This window comes from Otolemur garnettii, unplaced genomic scaffold (assembly GCF_000181295.1).
Source record: "Otolemur garnettii isolate 467f Iridium unplaced genomic scaffold, OtoGar3 scaffold00055, whole genome shotgun sequence".
NCBI classification, from domain to species: Eukaryota; Metazoa; Chordata; class Mammalia; order Primates; family Galagidae; genus Otolemur; species Otolemur garnettii.
The window spans coordinates 8,431,570-8,454,553 of NW_003852450.1; the positions used below are offsets into that span (position 1 = coordinate 8,431,570).

Consider the following 22,984-nt stretch of genomic DNA (forward strand, 5'->3'; position numbering starts at 1 on the left):
TAGTTTGTCCGGGGTCGGGTTTGAACCCGCCACCCTCAGTATATGGGGCTGGCGTCCTACCCACTGAGTCACAGGTGCTGCCCATTTTAACAGTTTTTTAATCAAAAAAATTAAGTAAATTGTACATTCTCGGCTTAGACTTCAATTTGAAACAAAAAGTAATGAAGTGGCAATATATAATTTAGAAATCACTTTTTCCATTATGAGACTCATTTTTACCCCAGTGAGTATAATCTTACCTTATTTATCCAATACATGACAGCATCCTCGATATCATAGGGCAGATCCGTGGCTTGAAAAAAAGCTGAATACTGTTGAGCACACGCAATTACTTTCTCTATACTGACCATTTCTACAGTATAAGCCATCATTAGGGTATCCATCATGGCCAAATGTGCACTCTGAAAATATGAGACAAGGATAGTTTAAAATATAGCTTAGAAACTGTTGTTTATGTATTTTGAAATATTAAGATCTACTAATAAGCAGCAGAATTAATAACTATAGAAGACCTGCCTTAGTAAGAAAGCATGCTAAACGTGAGTTCATTAAGATGCTCATTATCTTCTAGATGCTCCTTTGCCTGTTTTTCTTTTTTATTTTTTTTATAGAGACAGAGTCTCACTTTATCGCCTTTGGTAGAGTTGCTGTAGCATCACAGCTCACAGCAACCTCCAGCTCCTGGACTTAGGTGATTCTCTTGCCTTAGCCTCCCGAGCAGCTAGGACTATAAGTGTCCACCACAATACCCACCTATTTTTTTTTGTTGTTGCAGTTTGGCCGGGGCCAGGTTTGAAGCTGCCACCCTCATTGTATGGGGCCGGCGCCCTACCCTCTGAGCCACAGGCACCGCCTCCTATTTATGATAATGTCATAATCATTTACACCTCAGTACAATTTACCAAAACTTCAGAATCATTTTCGATGATTTTTTCTCATTCTTCACATACACATAGTAAAAGTTTATAGATTCTACTTCTAAAATGTCTCTCCAATCTATGCACATCTTTGTTCTGATTGCCACAGTTCTAATTCACAACAAACATTTTTTACACCTAACAGGGCAAAAAAAATTCTTCAACTTTTTCTCCTAACTCCATCTTGTTCCTAATTTAATTCATCCAGGACAGGATAACTAAACTAAGCTCAACCATCAGAGCTATTTGCTAAGACAGGACTTCTAGTATTTCCTTTGGCTTTTTTTTCTTCTTTTTTTCAACATACAAACAGTTACATTGTGGTTCTTTAAAAACCTCAAAGATTACAAAAATATATAAAGTAGAAAGTGCTCCCCCACTTTCCCAGCAATATCTTCAGTTGGTATGTATTCTTACCAAAAAAGCTGAATGTACATCAAAGAGGTAGGCATTTGCATTACTTGGTATTACAAACAATGCTACAACAATGCATTTCTCCAGGGATAATTCTTAGTTGTGGAGCTACTAGATCTAAAAGCAACCACAAATTTTGATAGATAACCCCTAATCTGCTTTCCAAAAAGATTATACTGATTTTATCTCCCACCAAAATTTATCATCATGCTGTCCACATTTCTGCCAACATCAGGTACTTACCTTATCTGTATCAGTACGAAAAGTTAAAAGAACGCCCCCCTCACACTTGTATTTAACTTGTAATTCTCTTTATTACTGAAAATAAGCATTTTTTGTTTTTTTTGAGACAGAGTCTCAAGCTGTCACCCTGGGTAGAGTGCCATGGCATAGTTCACAGCAATCTCAGGTTCTTGGGCTCAAGTGATCCTCTTGCCTCAGTTTCTCTATCTTTAGCAGAGACGAGGGTGAGGGGGAAGATCTCGCTTTTGCTTAGGTTAGTCTCGAACTTGTGAGCTCAACCAATCCACCTGCCTCGCCCTCCCAGAGTGCTAGGATTACAGGTGTGAGCCACCACGCCCAGCCTGATAAACATCTTTAAATGTGTTTTAGTAACTACTTACATTTCTTCTTTGGAAAACTGCATGCTCACATCTTTTGCCTATTCTTCCTTTTGGGATGTTTATCTTTCTTAATTTATTTATAATAGCCCATTATATATTAGGTACATCAGCCTCTGTCATTTGGGTAGCAAATAGTTTTCCCTGGCTTATATTTGGACTTTCAACTTCAGAGTTTTGCTACACAGTTATAAATATTTACTTGGAAAAAACTGTCAATCTCAATGTTCTCTTTTATTGCTGTGAAGTTCATACCAGTTTACAAAGGTCTTCTCTATCCAAAGAATATAGAAATCCTGGCTTGGCACCTGTAGCACAGTGGTTACAGCACCAGCCACATAGAGTGAGGGTGGCAGGTTCGAACCTGGCCTGGGCTAGCTAAAACAACTGCAACAAAAAAACAGCCAGGCATTGTGGCAGGCGCCTGTATTTCCAGCTACTTGGGAGGCTGAGGCGAGAGAATCACTTAAGCCCAAGAGTTTGAGGTTGCCATGAGCTGTGACACCAAGGCACTCTACCCAGGGTGACATAGTGAAACTGTCTCAAAAAAAAAAAATATATATAGAAATCCTGTCCTCAGGTGGCACCTCTGGCTCAGTGGGTAGGATGCTGGCCCCATATACTGAGCGTGGTGGGTTCGAACCAGGCCCCAGCCAAATTGCAACAAAAAAATAGCTGGGCGTTGTGGCAGGCACCTGTAGTCCCAGCTACTCGGGAGGCTGAGGCAAGAGAATCACCTAAGCCCAGGAGTTGGAGCAGGGGTCCTCAAACTTTTTAAACAGGGGGCCAGTTCACTGTCCCTCACCCCACCATTGGAGGGCCAGATTGCACGACCCGGGATCAGTCGGCTGCTAAGCAGGACAGGCAGTGGTGGCAAAAAACACCCAGCGGGCCGGATAAATGTCCTAGGCAGGCGGCATGTGGCCCACGGGCCGTGGTTTGAGGATGCCTGAGCTGGAGGTTGCTGTGAGCTGTGATGCCACTGCACTCTACTGAGGGCGACATAGTAAAACTTTGTCTCAAATAAATAAATAAATAAATAAGAAAGAATATAGAAATCCTGTCCTCGGGCAATGCCTGTGGCTTAGTGGGTAGGGCACCGGAGCCCATATACCAACGGTGGCGGGTTTGAACCCAGCCCCAGCCAAACTGCAACAAAAAAATAGCCAGGCGTTTGTCCTAGCTACTTGGGAGGCTGAGGCAAGAGACACTTAGGCCCAAGAGTTGGAGGTTGCTGTGAGCTGTGATACCGCAGCACTCTACAAAGTGAGAAAAAAACCCAAAGATTCTGCCTTATGATGAGTTGCATAATTATTTTGTTAGATACTTCTATAATAAAGTACGCAATAAATGTAATGCACTTGAATCATCCTGAAACCATCACCCTCTACCCCAGTCCACAGAAAAACTGTATTCCATGAAACCAGTTCCTGGCACCAAAAAGGCTGGGGACCACTATTTTAGTAGACAAAATCTTAGAGATTGAGTTTTATAGTTGATACGAGAATAGAAGTTTTCCAGAAAAAAATTTTCTTTCCAACCATAATGTAGGAAATCTCAGCGTATCAAAATTTTTACCAGTTAAAAATAGACTGGTCCAAGGAACAAAACACATAGGCCTTAAAAACAAAAGTCAGGAATAGATACTGAACAACAAATATTTTATTGGTAATCTACAGGAAGTTTAGAGCATGTTCTAGACATACTACTGTTGTATCCAACCTATATAAATTCTGTATTGTCAGGATCAAAGAGTGCCACTGCTGCTCTGCTACACACCAGGTGGACTGCTCAATGTGGCAGCTTCAGCAAGGAAGGTGACTTCTATGAGATTCAAAATACCTCTCTGAAAAGCTTCAAAATCTAGCACTATGACACTTGCTTAAACAACTGATCACACAAAAAAGGTATTTCTATTTTATTTGGATCTCTCTGATTAGATATGTGTATAAAATACAGAGAGTAAGTCAAAACCCTATACTAACTAGCATGTAACTATCAGCATAATGATGCTTGTTTAGCGCCATTTTAACTCTGCCCAAATTTTTAGGGGATATCATATACAATGAAGCATTTGAGAGTTCTCTTTAGTCTATACATATAAAGGTTGATGAGTATCTGGTTTACATTTTGTCATTTATAGTTGGTGAATTTAGCAATCATACTACCCAATGAAGAACTGTTTTCAAAATAATGCTATCCCCAACTGATATTAAAGCTTTATTGCAAACTTAGTATGTACATGAAATACTACAGCCCAAATGTCCACTAAAATGCAAGGCCTAGACCAACAAAAGATGTGTCACCTGAGCAAATCCATCAATTTCATCTACACTATATTTAACCTCAAATGTCAAATTAAGGATGTTTAAACATGGCTGTATGGACACATAAAAGAACTGCATACTAGTAGTCAAATAAATACAGTAAACAAGGAAAACAGACTACAGCAATGGTTCAAATATGGATGATCATCAGAAATCAAAAATTCCCTGATCTCAAATCTTAGAGACTTTGATTTATTAAATCCCTAGAGAGAGGGCTAAGAATAGCTTTCAGATGTCCTACCCAGGCCAGGCACAGTGGTTCACACCTGTTATCATAGCACTCTGGGAGGCCAAGGCAGGTGGATTGCTTTAGCTCACAAGTTTGAGACCATTCTGAGCAAAATCAAGACCCTGTCTCTGCTAAAAATAGAAAAACTGAGGCAAGAGGATTGCTTGAGCTATCCTGAGTTGGAGGTTGCTGTGAGCTATGACGCCACAGCACTCTACCCAGGGTGACAGCTTGAGACTCTTTCTCACAAACAAACAAGTCCTACCTAGCTACAAGAGATTAACTTTTCTACAGTACATTTCCATTCACATCACTCTATAGTCAAAAGCCTTCAATAACTTCCCAAGGCCTAACAAACAAATTATTTAAGATATATATTTTTTTTCTTTTTTTCTTTTTTTTTTTTTGAGACAGAGCCTCAAGCTGTCGCCCTGGGTAGGGTGCTGTGGAGCCCATCACAGCTCACAGCAACATCCAACTCTTGGGCTCAAGTGATTCTTCTGCCTCCACCTCCCAGGTAGCTGGGACTACCACAACACTCGGCTATTTTTTGGTTGCAGCTGTCATTGTTTGGTGGCCCGGGCTGGATCTGAACCTGCCAGCTCAGGTGTATGTGTCTGGTGCCTTAGCCGCTTGAGCCATAGGCGCCAAGCCTATTTAAGTAACATAATAGTTCTTAAAGATCTTAAAATATGGGGTGCTGGCCCCATATACTGAGGGTGGCAGGTTTGAACCTGGCCCCAGCCAAACTACAACAAAAAATAGCCAGGTGTTGTGGCAGGTGCCTGTAGTCACAGCTACTCTGGAGGCTGAGGCAAGAGAATGACCTAAGCCCAAGAGCTAGAGGTTGCTGTGAGCTGTGATGCCACAGCACATTACCTAGGGCAACAAAGTGAGACTGTCTCTAAAAAAAAAAAAAAAAACTTAAAATATAAAATAACCACTCTTTTCAGGTCTTATTATCTCTAACTTCTGCATGTGAAACCTATGACCCCAGTAGCTTAGGTTAGGACTACATCTTAAGCAGGATGCCAGTGACCAATCCTGACTTTACTACCTACTAATTATGGGATCTTTGGCAAATTCCTTAACTTCTCCATGCTTCAACATCTCATCTGTAAAATGGGGTAACAATAGTATAATGTATTTCATGTCCTAAAAATAGCATAGTTTATGTCAAGAATAGGGTTAGAACTAGATCACTTAAAAACTATACAATTTTGTAACCAGGAGATAATGAAGCTGACTGAGTAGACAGATCAACAGTACCCAGGGAGGAGGTCTCCACAGTACATCCTGAAAAATGCACAAAACAACAGTGTATAAATGCTGCCGGGACTTAATACTTAATACATGTAATTAAAGCAGTATGATTACAGCATGGCTAGTAAATGCTGAAATGGTGCAGAAGGACGTGGATCTCAGGCAGCAGAGCCATATTAAGGTGGGTGTAGAGGCAAGATAACTGGCAATAGCCAAAAACAGCATTATGCTGGAGATGCATCCCCCTGGAAAGGAGTTCTGGGGCAGAAGCTTAGTTTAAGATTCAAATATAGAAGAATCCTGTGGAGCTATCAGCTTGTCCTACACATTGAACACTCAACAGAAATTATCTCATTTATGTTTTTAGTACTACTACTCACATTAAATTGAAATACTAAATCATGTAATATCATGGGTGGCCTAATTTTGCCAATTTAATTTACCCTTCTTATGAAAGTTTAAAGTTCTCACTAAATTAAAGTTTGCATTTTAAAAAGAACTCAGGTTGTATGTCATAGTTAAAAAGTAATTTATTTTTGCGGGACTTAAAAGCTTTGTTTTTTTTTGACAGTCTCACTTGGTCACCTTCAGTATTGAGTGCCATGGTGTCATAGCTCACAGCAGCCTCAAACTCTTGGGTTCAAGTGATTCTATTGGGTTCAAGTGGTTCTCTTACCTCAGTCTCCCAAGTAGCTGGGACTACAGGTGCCCACCATAATACCCGGCTACTTTTTTTTTAGAGAGGAGATCTTGCTTTTGCTCAGGATGGTTTCAAAACCATGAAACCAAGCAATCCACCTGCCTCAGATTCCCAGAGTGCTCGGATTATAGGTGGGAGCCACTGTACTGGCCTGTAAAAAGCTTCTCAATAGCAAAAGAAATAATCAGCAGAATAATCAGATTACCCACATAATAGGAGAACATATTCACAAGCCATGCATTTGACAAAGGACTAATATCCAGACCTACAAGTAACTCAAACAAATCACCAAGAAAAAAATAACCTTGGCTTGGCGCCTACGGTTAAGGCGCCAGCCACATACACCTAAGGTGACAGGTTCGAATCCAGCCCGAGCCCGCCAAAACAATAATGACCACTACAACCAAAAAAAAAAAAAGCTGGGCATTGTGGCGGGCACCTGTGGTCCCAGCTACTTGGGAGGCTGAGGCAGGAGACTCGCTTGAGCCTAGGTGTTGAAGGTTGCTGTGAGCTGTGATGCCGTGGCACTCCACCCAGGGGGATAGCTTGAGGCTCTCTCTCAAAAAAAAAAACCTTATTACAAAGTGGGCAAAAGGTATCAACAGACATTTTTTGAAAGAAATACAAATAGCCAACAAACATGAAATGCTCAACATCACTAATCATCAGGGAAATGCAAATTAAAACCACAATGCATGTCACCTGGCCTAGCACTTTGGGAGGAACGCTGGGGGCCAGGAGTTTGACACCAGCCTGAGCAACGTATCAAAGCCCCATCTCTACAAAAAATAGAAAGATTAGCCAGGTGTCATGGCATAGACCTATAGCTACTCTGGAGGCTGAGACAGAAGCATGACTTAGGTCCAGGAGTTTGAGGTTGCAGCGAGCGATGATAATGCCACTGCACTTTGGCATGGCAGTGGTATTATAGCTCTTTTGTGGGGTTTTGGGTGTAACTCAGAGTAGTATAATGGAAACTGGAAGAGTCAGAAAGGGGGAAACTAGAAGGGGAGTAAGGAATGAGAAATTATCTATTAGGTACAATGTACAATATTTACCTGTCACCCAATCTGAAAGGCCCAGATTTCAACAATAAATAATTCATTCATATAACAAAAAAATCATTTGTATCACCCTTTGTTGCAATTTTTTTAAAGTAGCTTATTTTTGGTCAGTGTTAATTTAGGTTTTAACGCATCTAACTAGCTCATACAAAAAGTAGATTATCTCTGAGAGTTTTCAAGGAATGGAAATCATCACAGGAGGTACCCTAGCCAAAATACATCTTGAAAGGGAACACAGGAGAAAAAGAACAGACTTTCCTGTTCTCAGCTTCCAGTGGTATTTCAAGCTACCAAGAAGTGTATAGTAATAAAAGGCAAAAAGCACTCAGGGAATAAAACGTTGCTCCAAGAATATTTTCATGCTGAAATTATTTACTGAAATTATTTACTGTAACCCCAAACCAGTTTTATCTATTAGTTGCTGAAACAACTCCTGCAACATTAAGAACAGTTTATCCACTGCTGTCACTTACCAGGCAAAACTTCCAGCTCTCCAAAACCTGGTTAAGGCCAATGAAACTCAGTCATAGAGTCTTATGTTACATACCTTTTTTAAAATAAAATCTCGTTCTCTTTGCTCTTCAGACATACTGACAATTGCCCAATCTGCAAGTATACCCTGACGTACATTTCTTTCTTTTCAAATAAAATGTTTAATTTTCAGAGATTTGTATCTACATTTTATTTCAACAATTGCATTACCCAGAAAGTTTTCCCTGACCACTACCTCCCCACCTCAGACTAGATTAGATTTTAGGCACTTCTTTGACAGTTTCCACAAGCCTATTCCTGCCTAGAAATTTTGCACTTGCTGGTTCCTCTGACCGAATGGGTCCATCTTTAGTAACATGCCTACCTTCTTTTTGTAGTCCCATCCAAAATATCATTTCTTCAGAAAGATTTTCCCTAAAGATTATGTCTGCCTCCCACCCTATTGTCTAACAAATCACGCTTTTTCTTTTCCTTCATAACAGTTAACACTGTCTCATGCTACCTAATTCATTAATTTTCTCTTCTGTCCACTATATTGTGCACTTTTCCATACTCATACCACCTCTGCCACTCTATAAAGCACACCTAATGCAAACAGTTTCCTCAGTTAGCTGACCTAGGGCCTAACACACAGCAGGACAAAATGAAGGAACGAATATTAAACCCACAAAGAAACCATTCCCAACACCCTTACTTGTAATGAATCATTATCTCATCTGTGACCTTTGACCTCATTTTGTCTCCTACTATTAGTTTTATCCTTAACTTCTCAAGCCTTATATATTTGATATTATGCCCTTAACATTTGGCTCCACTCCTCAATTACATACAATTCACATTCACCTCTTAGAACATTCTTTGCAAACCAGTTTCAGTTAGACATCCCACTTGATTTTGTTAGACCCAGGCACTCTATTCCAAGATGAATTCTTCAGGTCTAAAGCTCAAAAGCATGGGGCCAATGTAGAGGACAGATTAAGTAAGTAAGCTCTGGAGTCTAGCTGCCTAGGGCAAACCTCAACTCCACCAAATAATCTTCCCTGTGACTCAGAACAGTAAATTTAATATCTCTGTACCTTATTTTCCTCATTTACAAAATAGTACTACAGACCTCAAAAAGAATTGCTAGGGATTAAATGAATCAAAAACTGTAAAGGGGATAGGGCAATACCTACTCTTAGAATTTTATAAATACTACCTACTGTTATCTAAAACACAATCACTTCTGACCAGGAAGCAGTACTAGACTTGCTTTTCTGCCATAAACAACATTGGACAAAACACTTAACCACCTTCAGACACTGGACCTTGGACAACATAAAAATGCAATTCCTGAGAGAAAGGAAACAAATAAAGGCCCTACAGGCAGCTCACCTTTCTAATAGCACTTTAGGGAGGGTTCCTATAAATCATATCGGACAGAAAAAGTAATAAGTAAATAAATAAAAATTTTTTTAAAGGGAGCAGGAAAATCCCTCCTATTGCTGCCTCACTAAATTGAAGAGTGGGGTGGCACCTGTGGCTCAGTGGGTAGGGCACCAGCCCCTATACCAAGGGTGATGGGTTCGAACCTGGCCCTGGCCAAACTGCAACAAGAAATAGCCAGGCTTTGTGGCAGGCACCTGTAGTTCCAGCTACTGGGGAGGCTGAGGCAAGAGAATCCCCTAAGCCCAGGAATTGGAGGTTGCTGTGAGCTGTGATGCCATAGCACTCTACCCAGGGCCATAAAGTGAGACTCTGTCTCCAAAAAAAAAAAAAATTGATAGCCAGGCATTGTGGCGGGCGCCTGTAGTCCCAGCTACTTAGGAGGCTAGGCAAGAGAATTGCCAAAGCCCAGGAGTTGGAGGTTGCTGTGAGTTGTGATGCCACAGTACTCTACTGAGGGTGATAAAGTAAGACTCTGTCTCTTAAAAAAAAAAAAATTTGAAGAGTGATAGGAGTTTGGTGAAGCAACTGAAACTTGCAGGGCAGAGTACCAGGACAGGAAGCTACTCAGAGAAATCCATATGGGGTCTGCACTGGCAGAATACAAATCTGCACATAAACAAGGTGAGACTCCACAAGCCTAGACCAAAAACAATAACAACAAAAATCCATAAGACAACTAAAAGAAGCAAAAGGTGAAAGAATTCCCAGAGTTTCCTTAGGTTCCAACCAGCCAGGAAGAGAAAAATCACAATGAACATCCAGAATACCTAGTAGAAAGTACAGAAGGGTCATACCTTAGAAGTAACCTTAAAATAGCCCTAGAGCCCTACTCTAGGCCTAAATTAATAAAGCTAAAAAACCAAGTCTTAAAAGAATCAAGCTTAAGTTGATTTGCAAGTGCTATGCTCTGAATGTGTCTCCCTGAAATACATATGTTGGAAACTTAACCCCCAAGAAGATGGTAAGGAAGTAGGTCCTTTTGAAGGTGACTGGATCATGAGGGCAGTTGGGATTAGTGCCCTTATAAAAGAGGGCCCAGAAAGCCATCTTGCCCCTACTACCATGTATGGGCACAGACAAAGGTACACCAGTTATGAGAAAACAGGCTCTCATTGGGCAACAAATCTGCGGGCACCCTGACTTAAATTTCTCAGCTTCCAGACCTCTGAGAAATAAATTTCTGTTGTTTACATGCTACCCAGACTATGGTAATTTGCTATAGTAAACCAAAGAGACTAAGAGAACTGAAGTGACAACAAAAACAAAATTCAGAACTTTTTTTTTAAACTTTTTGTTTTAAAATAATTACAGGTTCACAAAAAGTTTCACAAAATTCAGAACTTTTTTTATAGGAGGAGTTGTGACTTTCAGAGGCACAGCGGCTCAAGCCTATAATCCTAGCACTATGGGAGGCCAAGTGGGGTAGACTGCTTGAACATAAGAGTTCCAGATCAGCCTGAGCAAGAGCAAGACCCTGTGGTCCCAGCTACTTGGGAGACTGAGGCAAGAGGATTCCTTGAGTCCAAAGTTTGAAGTTGCGGTGAGCTATGACTTATGGCACTCTACCTAGAGTGACAGAGACTCTGTCTCAAAAAAAAAAAAGAGGAAAAAAATTCAAATGCTCAAAAATGTAACAGTTACAAGACTGTAATAGTACAGCCTACCATTAAATAAGCAGAAAAATGTCTCATAATTTGGGGAGGAATAAAAAATGGTGAAGATGATGAAATTACCACACAAAGACTGCTATTGTTTGAGTATCTGTCCTCTCCTAAATTGATCTTGAAACTTAATCCCCTAAAGTGGCAGTAGTGAGAGGTGGGTCCTTTAAAGGATGATTGGATAACAAGGGCTCTCCTCTCATGAATTAATCCGTTCATGACTAATGGATTAATGAGATATTATGAGAGTGGAAATGGTAACTTTATAAGAAGAGAGAGATTAAGTTGACCAGCCTGTGCAAGAGCAAGACCCCATTTCCACTAAAAATAGAAAAATTAGCTGGGTGTGGTGACATACACCTATAATCCTAGATACTCAGAAGCTAGAGAATCACTTCAGCCAAAGAATGTGAGGTTATAGTGAGTTATGTTGATGCCACTCTAGCCTGGGTAATAGATCAAAACCCTGTCTCAAAAAAAAATAAAAAAGAGGAAGATACAGCTGAACTAGCACATGAGCACACTCAGCCCCCTCACTATGTGATACCCTGTGCCACCTCGGGATTGTTCACACAGTCCCCATAAGCAAGAAGGCTCTCACTCGATGTGTCCTCTCAACCTTGGATTTCTAGCCTCCACAGCTGTAAGAAATAAATTCCTTTCATTATAAATTACTTACTTCAAGTATTCTGTTACAAGCAGCAGAAAACACACTAAGAACTTTAAACAAATATGATAAAACATGAACATACTGAGAAGAGTAAATATAAAAAAAGAAATGAAATTTCTAGACCTTAAAAATAGGCTCTCAGAAATGAAAGATTCACCAGAAAAGCATCACAGGAAATAAGACACAGAAGTGCACCTAACAACATGAGGAGAGAAGGTATCTAACCAAAGCACAAAAAGAAAAAAACCTGAAAAGAAAAAATGAACAAAGCTCAATGACCTGTGGGACTCCATTTACATAATCAGTAAGTGGTTATGTAAATGGATCCAAAATGTGGTAGGATAATATTCAAAGAACTAATGGCTTAATTTTTTTTTTAACTTAATGAAAGCTATACACTAAAAAATCCCAAAACAGGGTAAAGAAAACTCCAGGAAGGTACATTATAACCAAATTCTTGTTAATAGTAATAAAATCTTAAAAGCAGCTAAAGAAAATCGAATCACACATTACATACAAAAGAACACTGATAAGAATCACATCTGACCTCCCTCAGAAACAATGCAAGCCAGGAGACAAAAAATGCATCTTTGTTTTCTGAAAGAATAAAAAAAGCTGTCAATCTACAATTGTATACCCAGCAAAAATATCCACAAAAATAGAGGTAAAATAAAGATACTTTAGATCAACAAACATCATGAAAAGCCATCACTAACAAATGTGTACTATAAAAAATGTAAAAAGAGGGGGACTTTAATTTCCACATGTAAGGAACTTAGACATCACCACTCCATCCAGTTAAGTACAAAGCTGAACAAAATTATTAATAAATATCAAGAATTCTAATTGAATCTGAAAGAGAGGTGAGAACACCAGGCAAATCCAGAGACTGGAGAGAGGAAAAACAGGGAGTCATGGCTTACTACAGCAGAGACTCTTTAAGTAGAAAACTGCCAGGGGAACCAGTACTAGAGAAGGAAAACCTAGACTGTAATTGACAAGTTGCTGGAGGCTCAGAGTAAACCAGTGGGAAACTTAAAAACCCCATGGGGACTAAGTCATAGCTCCCCCCCCACACACACTTTTGCAAGTTTTACCTCCCAGAATTTAACCAGGTTCTTGCTCAACCAGGTTTTCACATTCATATCAGAGAAAAATCCACATGTGTTTCCAGCAAGGAGAGGAAAAGAGGGACCATTTTAAAATGAAATACACCAGAACACTTGATTCTTCCTAATAAGGCAGGCCTATAGAAGAAACTAGATTTAACTGGAGGCTAACCTCCTAAGGTATTGTCAGAGCCTAACTGATGGGGGAAGGAAAGCATACAACTGTACCATTCCACGTTGGAGAAGGGAAATACCTAGCCTTTCCTATTCTACCCAAAGATGGAGGAAAAAACTGAGAAACACTTATGAAGTCCCACTTCAGTGGCAGGCTCACTAAAAGACTATGACCTAATGACAGGACTACAGAAAGCTCTCTCTCCCGTGAAACTTACTGCTACCTTACTACTAAAAACCTATCTACATTAGTTCCTTTTACCCAGTATATCATTTTTTTTTTGGTAGAGACAGAGTCTCATTTTATTGCCCTCGGTAGAATGCTGTGATGTCACAGCTCACAGCAACCTCCTCCAACTCTTGGGCTTAAGTAGGGTGACCAGATTTTAACATCGGTAAGGTGGGACAACATGGGGAGGAGCAGTGAGGGCGGGGTCAGGGTGTGGGGCAGGGCAGGGCCGGACAACAATGCAAACTTTGATAAACAGTTCTCGATAATCACTTCTCAGCAATTATTTATTATTACAGTTTAACATTATAAAATTAACAAAAATAATATAAAACTCATATTCTGGAGAAACCGCCACATGGCAGCCGAAAACCATATATTCCCTTCTTGTTCTCCCGCCCATTCGTGCATTCTTTCCAAAAATTGAGACTTTTTAAAACTCTGCAGGACGCGGGACAAATTGTTGAAAAGCGGGACGTCTGGTCATCCTAGGCTTAAGCGATTCTCCTGCCTCAGCCTCCCGAGTTGCTGGGACTACAGGCACCCACCACAATGCCCAGCTATTTTTTGGTTCCAGTGCGGCCAGGGCTGGGTTTGAATCCGCCACCCTTGGTATATGGGGCTGGGCCCTAGTCACTGAGCCACAGGCGCCACCCCACAATGCATATTAAAGGCAAAAAAACACAATCTGAAGAGACAGAGAAAGCATCAAAACCAGACATGCAAGAATGCTGTAATTATGAGAATGGGAATTATAATTAATATGTTAAAGGCTCTAATAGTTAAACAATACAGCATGCAAGAAGAGACAGATAAGATATGTAAGAGAGATGGAAATCCTAAAAAAGAATCAGAACAGAAATGCTAGAGATCAAAAACATTGTAGCAGAAATGAAAGATGCTTCTGATGGGCTTACTAGAAATTGGACATGGCTGAGTGAAGAATCTCTCAGCCAGAGGCTTTATTAAATAGAAACCTCCAAACCTGAAATGCAAAGAGAACAAAGATTGGCAAATATCCAAAGTATTTTGTCATTGTAGGACAATGACAAAATGTGTAGCATATGTGTAATGGAAATAACAGGAGAAAAAAAGGGAAAAGGAACAAAGAAATTGACATAATAACGACCGAATATTTTCCCAGATTAATGCCAGATACCAAACCAGATACCATAGAGTCCAGAAACTCTAACAACACTAAGCAGGATTTTTATTTTTTAATTGTTGGGGCTTCATTGAGGGTATAAGAAACCAGGTTACACAAATGATGATTGTATTTGTTAGGTAAAATCCCTCTTAAAATTGTGTCTTGTCCCCAAAAGGTGTGTCACACACACCAAGACCCCACCTCCCTCCCTCCTTCCCTCTCTCTGTTCTTCCTTTCCCCCACCCCTCCCTCCTTCTTTCTCTCTCTGCTCTCCCCTCCCCCCACCCCCACCATGTCATTAATTGTCATTAATTGTCCTCATATCAAAATTGAGTACATAGGATTCATGCTTCTCCATTCTTGTGATGGAGAACACACTAAAAATAATGTGTTCCACTTCCATCCAGGTTAATACAAAGGCTGTAAAGCCTCCTTTTTTTTAATGGCTGAACAGTACTCCATGGTATACACATACCACAGCTTGTTAACCCATTCCCAAGTTGGAGGGCATTTAAGCTGTTTCCACATTTTGGTGATTGTAAATTGAGCTGCAATAAACAGTCTAGTGCATCTGTCCTTATGATAGAAGGATTTTTTTCCTTCTGGGTAGATGCCCAGTAATGAGACTGCAGGATCAAATGGGAGGTCTAGCTTAAGTTCTCTGAGGTTTCTCCACACATCCTTCCAAAAAGGTCTTATTAGTTTGCAGTCCCACTAGCAGTGTAAAAGTGTTCCCTTCTCTCCACATCCATGCCAGCATCTGCAGTTTTAAGATTTTGTGATGTGGGCCATTCTCGCTGGGGGTTAGATATCTCAGGGAGGTTTTGATTTGCATTTCTCTAAAAATTAGGGACGATGAGCACTTTTTCAATAGCCATTCATCTGTCTTCTTTAGAGAAGGTTCTATTCATGTCTCTTGCCCATTGATATATGGGATTGTTGGCTTTTTTCATGTGGATTAATTTGACTTCTCTATAGATCCTAGTTATCAAGCTTTTGTCTGATTCAAAATATGCAAATATTCTTTCCCATTGTGTAGGTTGTCTATTTGCTTTGGTTGTTGTCTCCTTAGCTGTACAGAAGTTTTTCAGTTTAATTAAGTCCCATTTGTTTATTGTTGTTGGTGTTGTTGCAATTGCCATGGCAGTCTTCTTCATGAAGTCTTTCCCCAGGCTGTTATCTTCCAGTGTTTTTCCTATGCTTTCTTTCAGGATTTTTATTGTTTCATGCCTTAAATTTAAGTCCTTTATCCATCTTGAATCAATTTTTGTGAGTGGAGAAAGGTGTGGGTTCAGTTTCAGTCTTTTACATGAGGCTATCCAGTTCTCCCAGTACCATTTATTGAATAGGGAGTCTTTCCCCCAGGGTATGTTCTTGTTTGGTTTATCGAAGATTAGGTGGTTCTAAGATGTTAGTTTCATTTTCTGGTTTTCTATTTGATTCCAAATGTCTATGTCTCTATGTTTGTGCCAGTACCATGCTGTCTTGACCACTACGGCTTTGTAGTACAGCCTAAAATCTGGCATGCTGATGCCCCCGGCTTTGTTTTTATTACTAAGAACTGCCTTAGCTATATGGGGCTTTTTCTGGTTCCATACAGAATGGAGAATCATTTTTTCCAAGACTTGAAAGTACGATGTTGGTATTTTAATAGGGATGGCATTGAATTGGTAGATTGCTTTGGGAAGTATAGACATTTTAACAATGTTGATTCTCCCCAGCCATGAGCATGGTATGTTCTTCCATTCGTTAATATCCTCTGCTATTTCCTATCTTAGGATTTCATAATTTTCTCTATAGAAGTCCTTAACCTCTTTTGTTAGGTATATTCCTAGGTATTTCATTTTCTTTGAAACTATGGTGAAGGGAGTTGTGTCCTTAATTAGTCTCTCATCTTCACTGTTATTGACGTATATAAAGGCTACTGACTGTGGACATTGATTTTACATCCTGAGGCATTACTATATTTTTTGGTCACTTCCAGGAGTCTTGTGATTGAGTCTTTGGGGTTCTCTAAATATAAGATCATATCGCCAGCAAAGAGGGAGAGTTTGACCTCCTCTGCTCCTATTTGGATGCCCTTTATTTCCTTGTCTTGCCTAATTGTATTGGCCAGAACTTACATTACATTCAGTCAGCAGTGATACTGAATAGTAATGATGACAGAGGACAACCTTGTCTGGTGTCAGTTCTAAGAGTTATTGAAGCTTTCAGTTTTACTACATTCAGTAAAAATTAGCAGTGGGTCTGTTATCTATGATCAATCTATGTTGATCTCTGTTATCTATGATTCAATCAGTTTAAGAAATGTGCCACCTATGCCTATACTCTTCAGTGTTCTAAGAGAAAAGGATGCTGGATTTTATTGAATGCTTTTTCTGCATCTATTGAGGATCCTATGGTCTTTGTTTTTGCTTCTGTTAATATGGTGGATAACATTTATGGACTTGCATATGTTAAACCAGCCTTGCATCCTTGGGATGAAACCTACTTGATCATGATGTATGACTTTTTTGATGATAAGCTGTAATCTATTGGCTAGGATTTTGTTGAGAATTTTTGCATCTATATTCATTACTGAAACTGGTCTGAAATTCTCCTTTTAGTTGGGTCTTTTCCTGGTTTTGGTATCAGGATGATGTCTGCTTTATAAAACGTGTTGGGGAAGATTCCTTCCTCCTCAATTTTTTGGAATAATTTCTGCAGTATGGGAATAAGCTCTTTCTTGAAGGTTTGACAGAATTCTGGTGTGAAGCCATCCAGACCAGAGCAATTTTTTGCTGGAAAATTTTTTATTGTTTCTTTAATCTCAGTGCTTGAAATTGGGTCTGTTTAGGAGCTCTATTTCTTCTTGGCTAAGTCTAGGGAGAGGTGGTGATTCCAGTTTTTGGCCAGGGGCCGGGTTTGAACCTGTCACCTCTGGTATATGGGGCTGGCGCCCTACTCCTTTGAGCCACAGGAGCTGCCCTAAGGTGGTGATTCCAAATATTGATCCATTTCCTTCACGCTGTCAAATTTCTGGGCATAGAGTTTCTAGCAGTATTCAGAGATGATCTCTTCTATCTCTGTGGCATCTGTTGTTACTTCCCCTTTATCATTTCTGATTGAGGTTACTAGAGATTTTACTTTTCTATTTCTAGTTAGTCTAGCCAAAGGTTTACCTATTTTACTTATTTTTTCAAAAAACCAACTCCTTGCTTCATTAATTTTCTGAATGATTCTTTTGTTTTCAATTTCATTACTCTCTGATTTAATTTTGGATATTTCTTTTCTTCTGCTGGGTTTAGGCTTACATTGTTCTTCTTTTTCCAATTCCATAAGATGGCTTGTGAGTTTGTTGATGCGCTCTCTTTCTGTTTTTCAAATGTAGGCATCTAAAGCGATATATTTCCTTCTCAGAACTGCTTTTGCAGTATCCCACAGGTTTGGGTAGCTTATATCTTCATTGTTGATATGCTCAGGGAAGTTAATGATTTCCTGTTTTATTTCTTCCTGCACCCTTCTGTCATTCAACAGAAGGTTGTTTAATTTCTATGCCTTTGTGTGGGGTTGAACATTTTTGTTGGAGTTGAGTTCCACCTTTAATGCCTTGTGGTCTGAAAGACAGAAGGTAAAATTTCAATTCTTTTGATTCTGTTGAGATTTGTTTTGCGTCCTAGGATATGATTAATTTTGGAGAATGTTCCATGAAGCGATAAAAAGAATGTGTATTCTTTATCTTTGAGATGGAGTGTTCTATATGCATCTATCAAGCACAGCTGTTCTAGGGTCTCATTTAAGTCCCTTATACCTTTGTCTAATTTCTGTTTAGAGGATCTGTCCAGCTCTGTAAGAGGAGTGTTAAAGTCCCCTGTTATTATGCTGTTATAGGATATCATATTGCTCAGACTGAGTAAGGTCTGTTTCAAGAATCTAGGAACATTTAAGTTGGATGCATACATATTTAGAAATGAAACGTCGTCTTCTTCTTTTTTTTTTTTTAGAGACAGAGTCTCACTTTGTCACCCTTAGTAGAGTGCTATGGTATCACAGCTCACAGCAACCTTCAGTTCTCGGGCTTAGGCAATTCTCTTGCCTCAGCCTCCCGAGTAGCTGGGACTACAGGCGCCCACCACAACGCCCAGCTATATTTTGTTGCAATTTGGCTGGGGCTGGGTTTGAACCTGCCACCCTCGGTATATGGGGCCAGCACCCTACTCACTGAACCATAGGCACCACCCTGAAATGTCTTTTTTCCCTTGACCAATATAAAGTGACCATCTTTGTCTTTTTTGACTTTAGTTGCTTTAAATCCACATGTATCTGAAAATAAGATTGCAACTCCTCTTTTCTTCTGAATTCTGTTTGCCTGAAAAATTGTCTTCCAACCCTTAACTTGGGTTTTAATTTGTCTTTTGAAGCTAGGTGTGTTTCCTGCAGATAGCAAATGGATGGCTTGTGTTTTTTAATCCAGTCAGCCAATCTATGCCTCTTCAGTGGGGAATTCAAGCCATTAACATTTATTGAGATAATTGACAAGTGTGGTAGTGTTCTATTTGTCTTATTTTGTGAGAGTCCATTGCTTAGTTTTATCTTTTGCATCATTGTGGAAGTTAGGTTCTGTCCTTTCATTTCTGAGTTCTTACTTTGCTGTTGATCCATTGTGATGGTCAGTGTGTAGAACAGGTTGAAGTATTTCCTGTAGAGCTGGTCTTGTGGCGAATTTCCTCAATGTTTGTATATCAGTAAATGATTTGATTTCTCTATCAATTTTAAAGCTTAGCTTAGCATGGTATAGAATTCTGGGCTGGGAATTGTTCTGTTTAAGTATATTAAAGGTAGATGACCATTGTCTTCTTGCTTGAAAAGTTTCATTAGAGAAGTCTGCAGTCACCCTGATGGATGTGCCCCTGTAGGTCAACTGGTGCTTACTCCTGTCAGCTTGAAGAATCTCTTCTTTTGTCTAGACTTTGGACAGGTTCATCACAATGTGTCTTGGAGAAGCTGTTAGAGCTGAGGTGACCTGGGGTCCAATACCCTTCTGAAATGAGTGTCAGAATCTTTGTTGATATTTGGGAAATTTTCCTTTATAATATTCTCTAGTATGGCTTCCATTCCCCTGGGCATTCTTCTTCCCCTTTTGGGACACCTATAACTCGTATGTTTGAACACTTTATAAAGTCCCATAATTCTGTCAGTGAACATTCTGCTTTCTCTCCTTTTCTCGTCTTTAACTGAGTTATCACAAGAGCTCTGTCCTCTACCTCTGAGATTCTTTCTTCTGCATGGACTAATCTGTTGTTGATACTTTCTATTGCATCTTTAAGTTCCCTAATTGACTGCTTCAGTTCCCTCAGCTCTGCTATATCCTTCCTATATTCTTCATATCATTCATCTCTTATTTGATTCGGTTTTTGGATTTCCTTTTGGTTATTTTCCACTTTATCAGCAGTTTCCTTCATTGTGTCCATCATTTCCTTCATTGTTTTCATCATCTGTATTCTGAATTCCCTTTCTGTCATTTCCAACATTTCTTTATAGGTGGAATTCTCTGCAGTAGCTACCTCACAGGCCCTTGGTGGGTGTTACTCTGGACTGGATTTTTATGTTGCCAGGATTTTTCTGCTGATTCTTCCCCATGAGTGTTTTCTTTTATGTTTCCTTACCATAATTTTCCTTTCACTTCCTCTTTCTCTTTAAGTTACTGTGCCTCTCCATAAGGTCTGGAAGTCTCTTGCTGACGCCCTGTGTCCCCAAAGGGATGTTTCTGGGCAGATCCCACCAGTCAGAGATTACTGGAGTCTTCTCTCCCCAGTCTTACCATGCACAGTTGCAAGGAAGCTGTTACTTGGTCACCATCTTGCTCCTCCCAACTAAGCAGAATTTTTAAAACTATATCTAGGCTGGGCACAGTGGCACATGCTTGTAATCCTAGTACTCCGGAAGGCTGAGGAGAGAGGATAACTTCAGCTCAGGAGTTCCAGACTAGCCTGAACAACAGTGAGACCCCCTCTCTACTAAAAATAGAAAAATTAGCCAAGTATTGTGGTGGTGTCTGTAGTCCCACCAGACTACAAACTGAAGGAGGCTGAGGCAAGAGCATCACTTGAACCCAAGAGTTTGACACTGTTGTGAGCTATGATGATGACACTACATTCTACCCAGGGTGACAGACTGAGACTCTGCCTCAAAAAAAAAAAAAAAACCAAAGTAACAAAAAAAAAAACCCACAAAACTACACCTAGACAAAGTTTTCAAACTACAGGTAATCAAAGAAAAGAAAAAAAATCCCAAAAGAAGCTAGTAGCTTGCCTACAGAGAAAGAAATAAAGTTAAGAATTATATCTGATTTCTCTTCAGAAACTATGCAAGCAAGAAGAGAACAGAATGAAATATTCCACTCAGCACTGCTACGTAGGAAAGAGGAACCTTCCAACGTGGTGGGAATGTAAATTAGTACAGCCACTTTGGAGAATAAGGAGATTCCTCAAAAGACTAAAATAAGAAATACCCTACGAGACACAAATTCCATTGACAAAGTATAATATCCAAAAGAAAGAAATCAGTATATCAACGAGGTATCTGTACTCTCATACTTACTGCAGCACTATTCACAGTAACCAAGACTTAGAATCAACCTAAAGTGTCCATCAATACATGAATAAATAAGAAAAACATGGTACATACAGAAATGGAATATCATATAGGCAAAAAAGAATGAAATCTGGGGTGGCGCCTGTGGCTCAAAGGAGTAGGGCACTGGCCTCATATGCTGCAGGTGGCAGGTTCAAACCCAACCTCAGCCAAAAACTGCAAAAAAAAAAAAAAAAAAAAAGAATCAAATCTGTCATTTGAAACAATATAGATGAAAATGGAGGATATTTTGTTAAGTGAAATAAGCCAGACACAGAAAGACAAATTGTACATGTTCTCACATTCATTATGTGTGAACTAAAAATTAGAATAAATGAACTCATGAGATGGAGAATAGAATGATAGTTACCAAGTATCTGGTGCTGGGATAGCAGAGAGGTGGGAGTAAAGTGGGAATGGTTAATGGGTAAAAAAACACAGTAAGATAGAAGGAATAAGATCTAGTATTTACCAGGCATGGTGGCTCACGCCTGTAATCCCAGCACTTGGGGGGCTGAGGCGTATGGATTGCCTGAGCTCACAGGTTCAAGACTAGCCTTAGCCAGAGCAAGACCCCATCTCTAAAAATAGCTGGGCGTTGTGGCAGGCACCTGTAGTACCAGCTACTTGGGAGACTGAGGCAAGAAGATGACTTGAACCCTAGACTTGGAAGGTGCTGTGAACTAAGACACCACGGCACTCTTTGAGGGCAACAAAGTGAGACTCTATCTCAAAAAAAAAAAAAAAAAAGATCTAGTATTTAACAATCCAACAGTGTGACTAGAATCAATAATAATTTACCGTATATTCAAAAATAACTAATAGAATGAAATTGGAATGGTCCTAACACAAAGAAATGGTCAATGCTTAAAGTGATGGATACCTAATTACTTTAATTTGATCATAACATACAAACCCTATAAATATATATAGCTACTAAGTATCATAATAATTCAAAACACAAATAAAATACTGTGAAAAAACCCCCACAAACCTAGAATGCTATGTCCAGAAGATTATCCTTCAAAAGTAAAGGAGAGGCAGGCATTCTTCCTTTCTTTCTTTGGGATGCCACACCCTTCTCTCACTCCTTCTCCCATCCACCCCCAGCCTTCCCCTCTCTTTCTCCCTGCTCTCTGTTCTCTTCTCTCTCTCTTACTCTTCTCTTCTCTCACCCTCTTCCCTCTAATATTATATAATAAACTCACACTTTTATATTCTAAAAAAAAGTGAAGGAGAAATAAAGACTTCAGCAGACAAAAATTGAGGTTATCTTGTTACCAGTAGACCTTTGTTGCAAGAAAAAAATGTTAAAAGAAGTTCTTTAGAGAAAAGGAAAAGATATAGATTAGGAACCCAGATCTACGTTAAAAAATAAAAACAAACAAACAAACAAACAAACAAACAAAAAAACGAGGGCACCAAAGAAGGAATAAGTAAAGGTTAATTAAAAACTTCTATTTTGGGGGCAGCACCTATGGCTTAGCTGGTAGGATGCTGGCCCTATATACCAAGGGTGGCAGGTTCAAACCCTGCCCAGGCCAAAATGCAACAGAAAAATAGCCAGGCATTGTGGCGGGCACCTGTCGTCCCAGCTACTCAAGAGGCTGAGGCAAGAGAATCACCTAAGCCCAAGAGTTGGAGGTTGCTGTGAGCTGTGATGTCACAGCACTCTACTGATGGCAATAAAGTAAGGGGGGAAAAACACTTCTCTTTTTCTTATTCTTTTTTTTTTTGAGACAGAGCCTCAAGCTGTCGACCTGGATAGAGTGCCGTGACATCACAGCTCACAGCAACCTCCAACTCTTAGGCTTAAGCAATTCTCTTGCCTCAGCCTCCCAAGTAGCTGGGACTACAGGTGCCCATCACAATGACTGGCTATTTTTTGGTTGTAGTTGTCATTGTTTGGTAGGCCTGGGCTGGATTCC

The 22,984-nt window shown here is 39.8% G+C and overlaps 1 protein-coding gene across 1 annotated transcript in view; it reads right to left on the reverse strand.

Annotated features, from left to right (window-relative positions):
• Window positions 1-22,984, reverse strand: part of CAMSAP2 (calmodulin regulated spectrin associated protein family member 2) — a 122,473-nt gene that overhangs the window by 52,887 nt on the left and 46,602 nt on the right. The window contains exon 3 of the mRNA XM_003792298.3: window positions 240-401. Within this exon, the coding sequence (XP_003792346.1) occupies window positions 240-401 (162 nt within the window). The remainder of the gene's footprint in view (window positions 1-239; window positions 402-22,984) is intronic.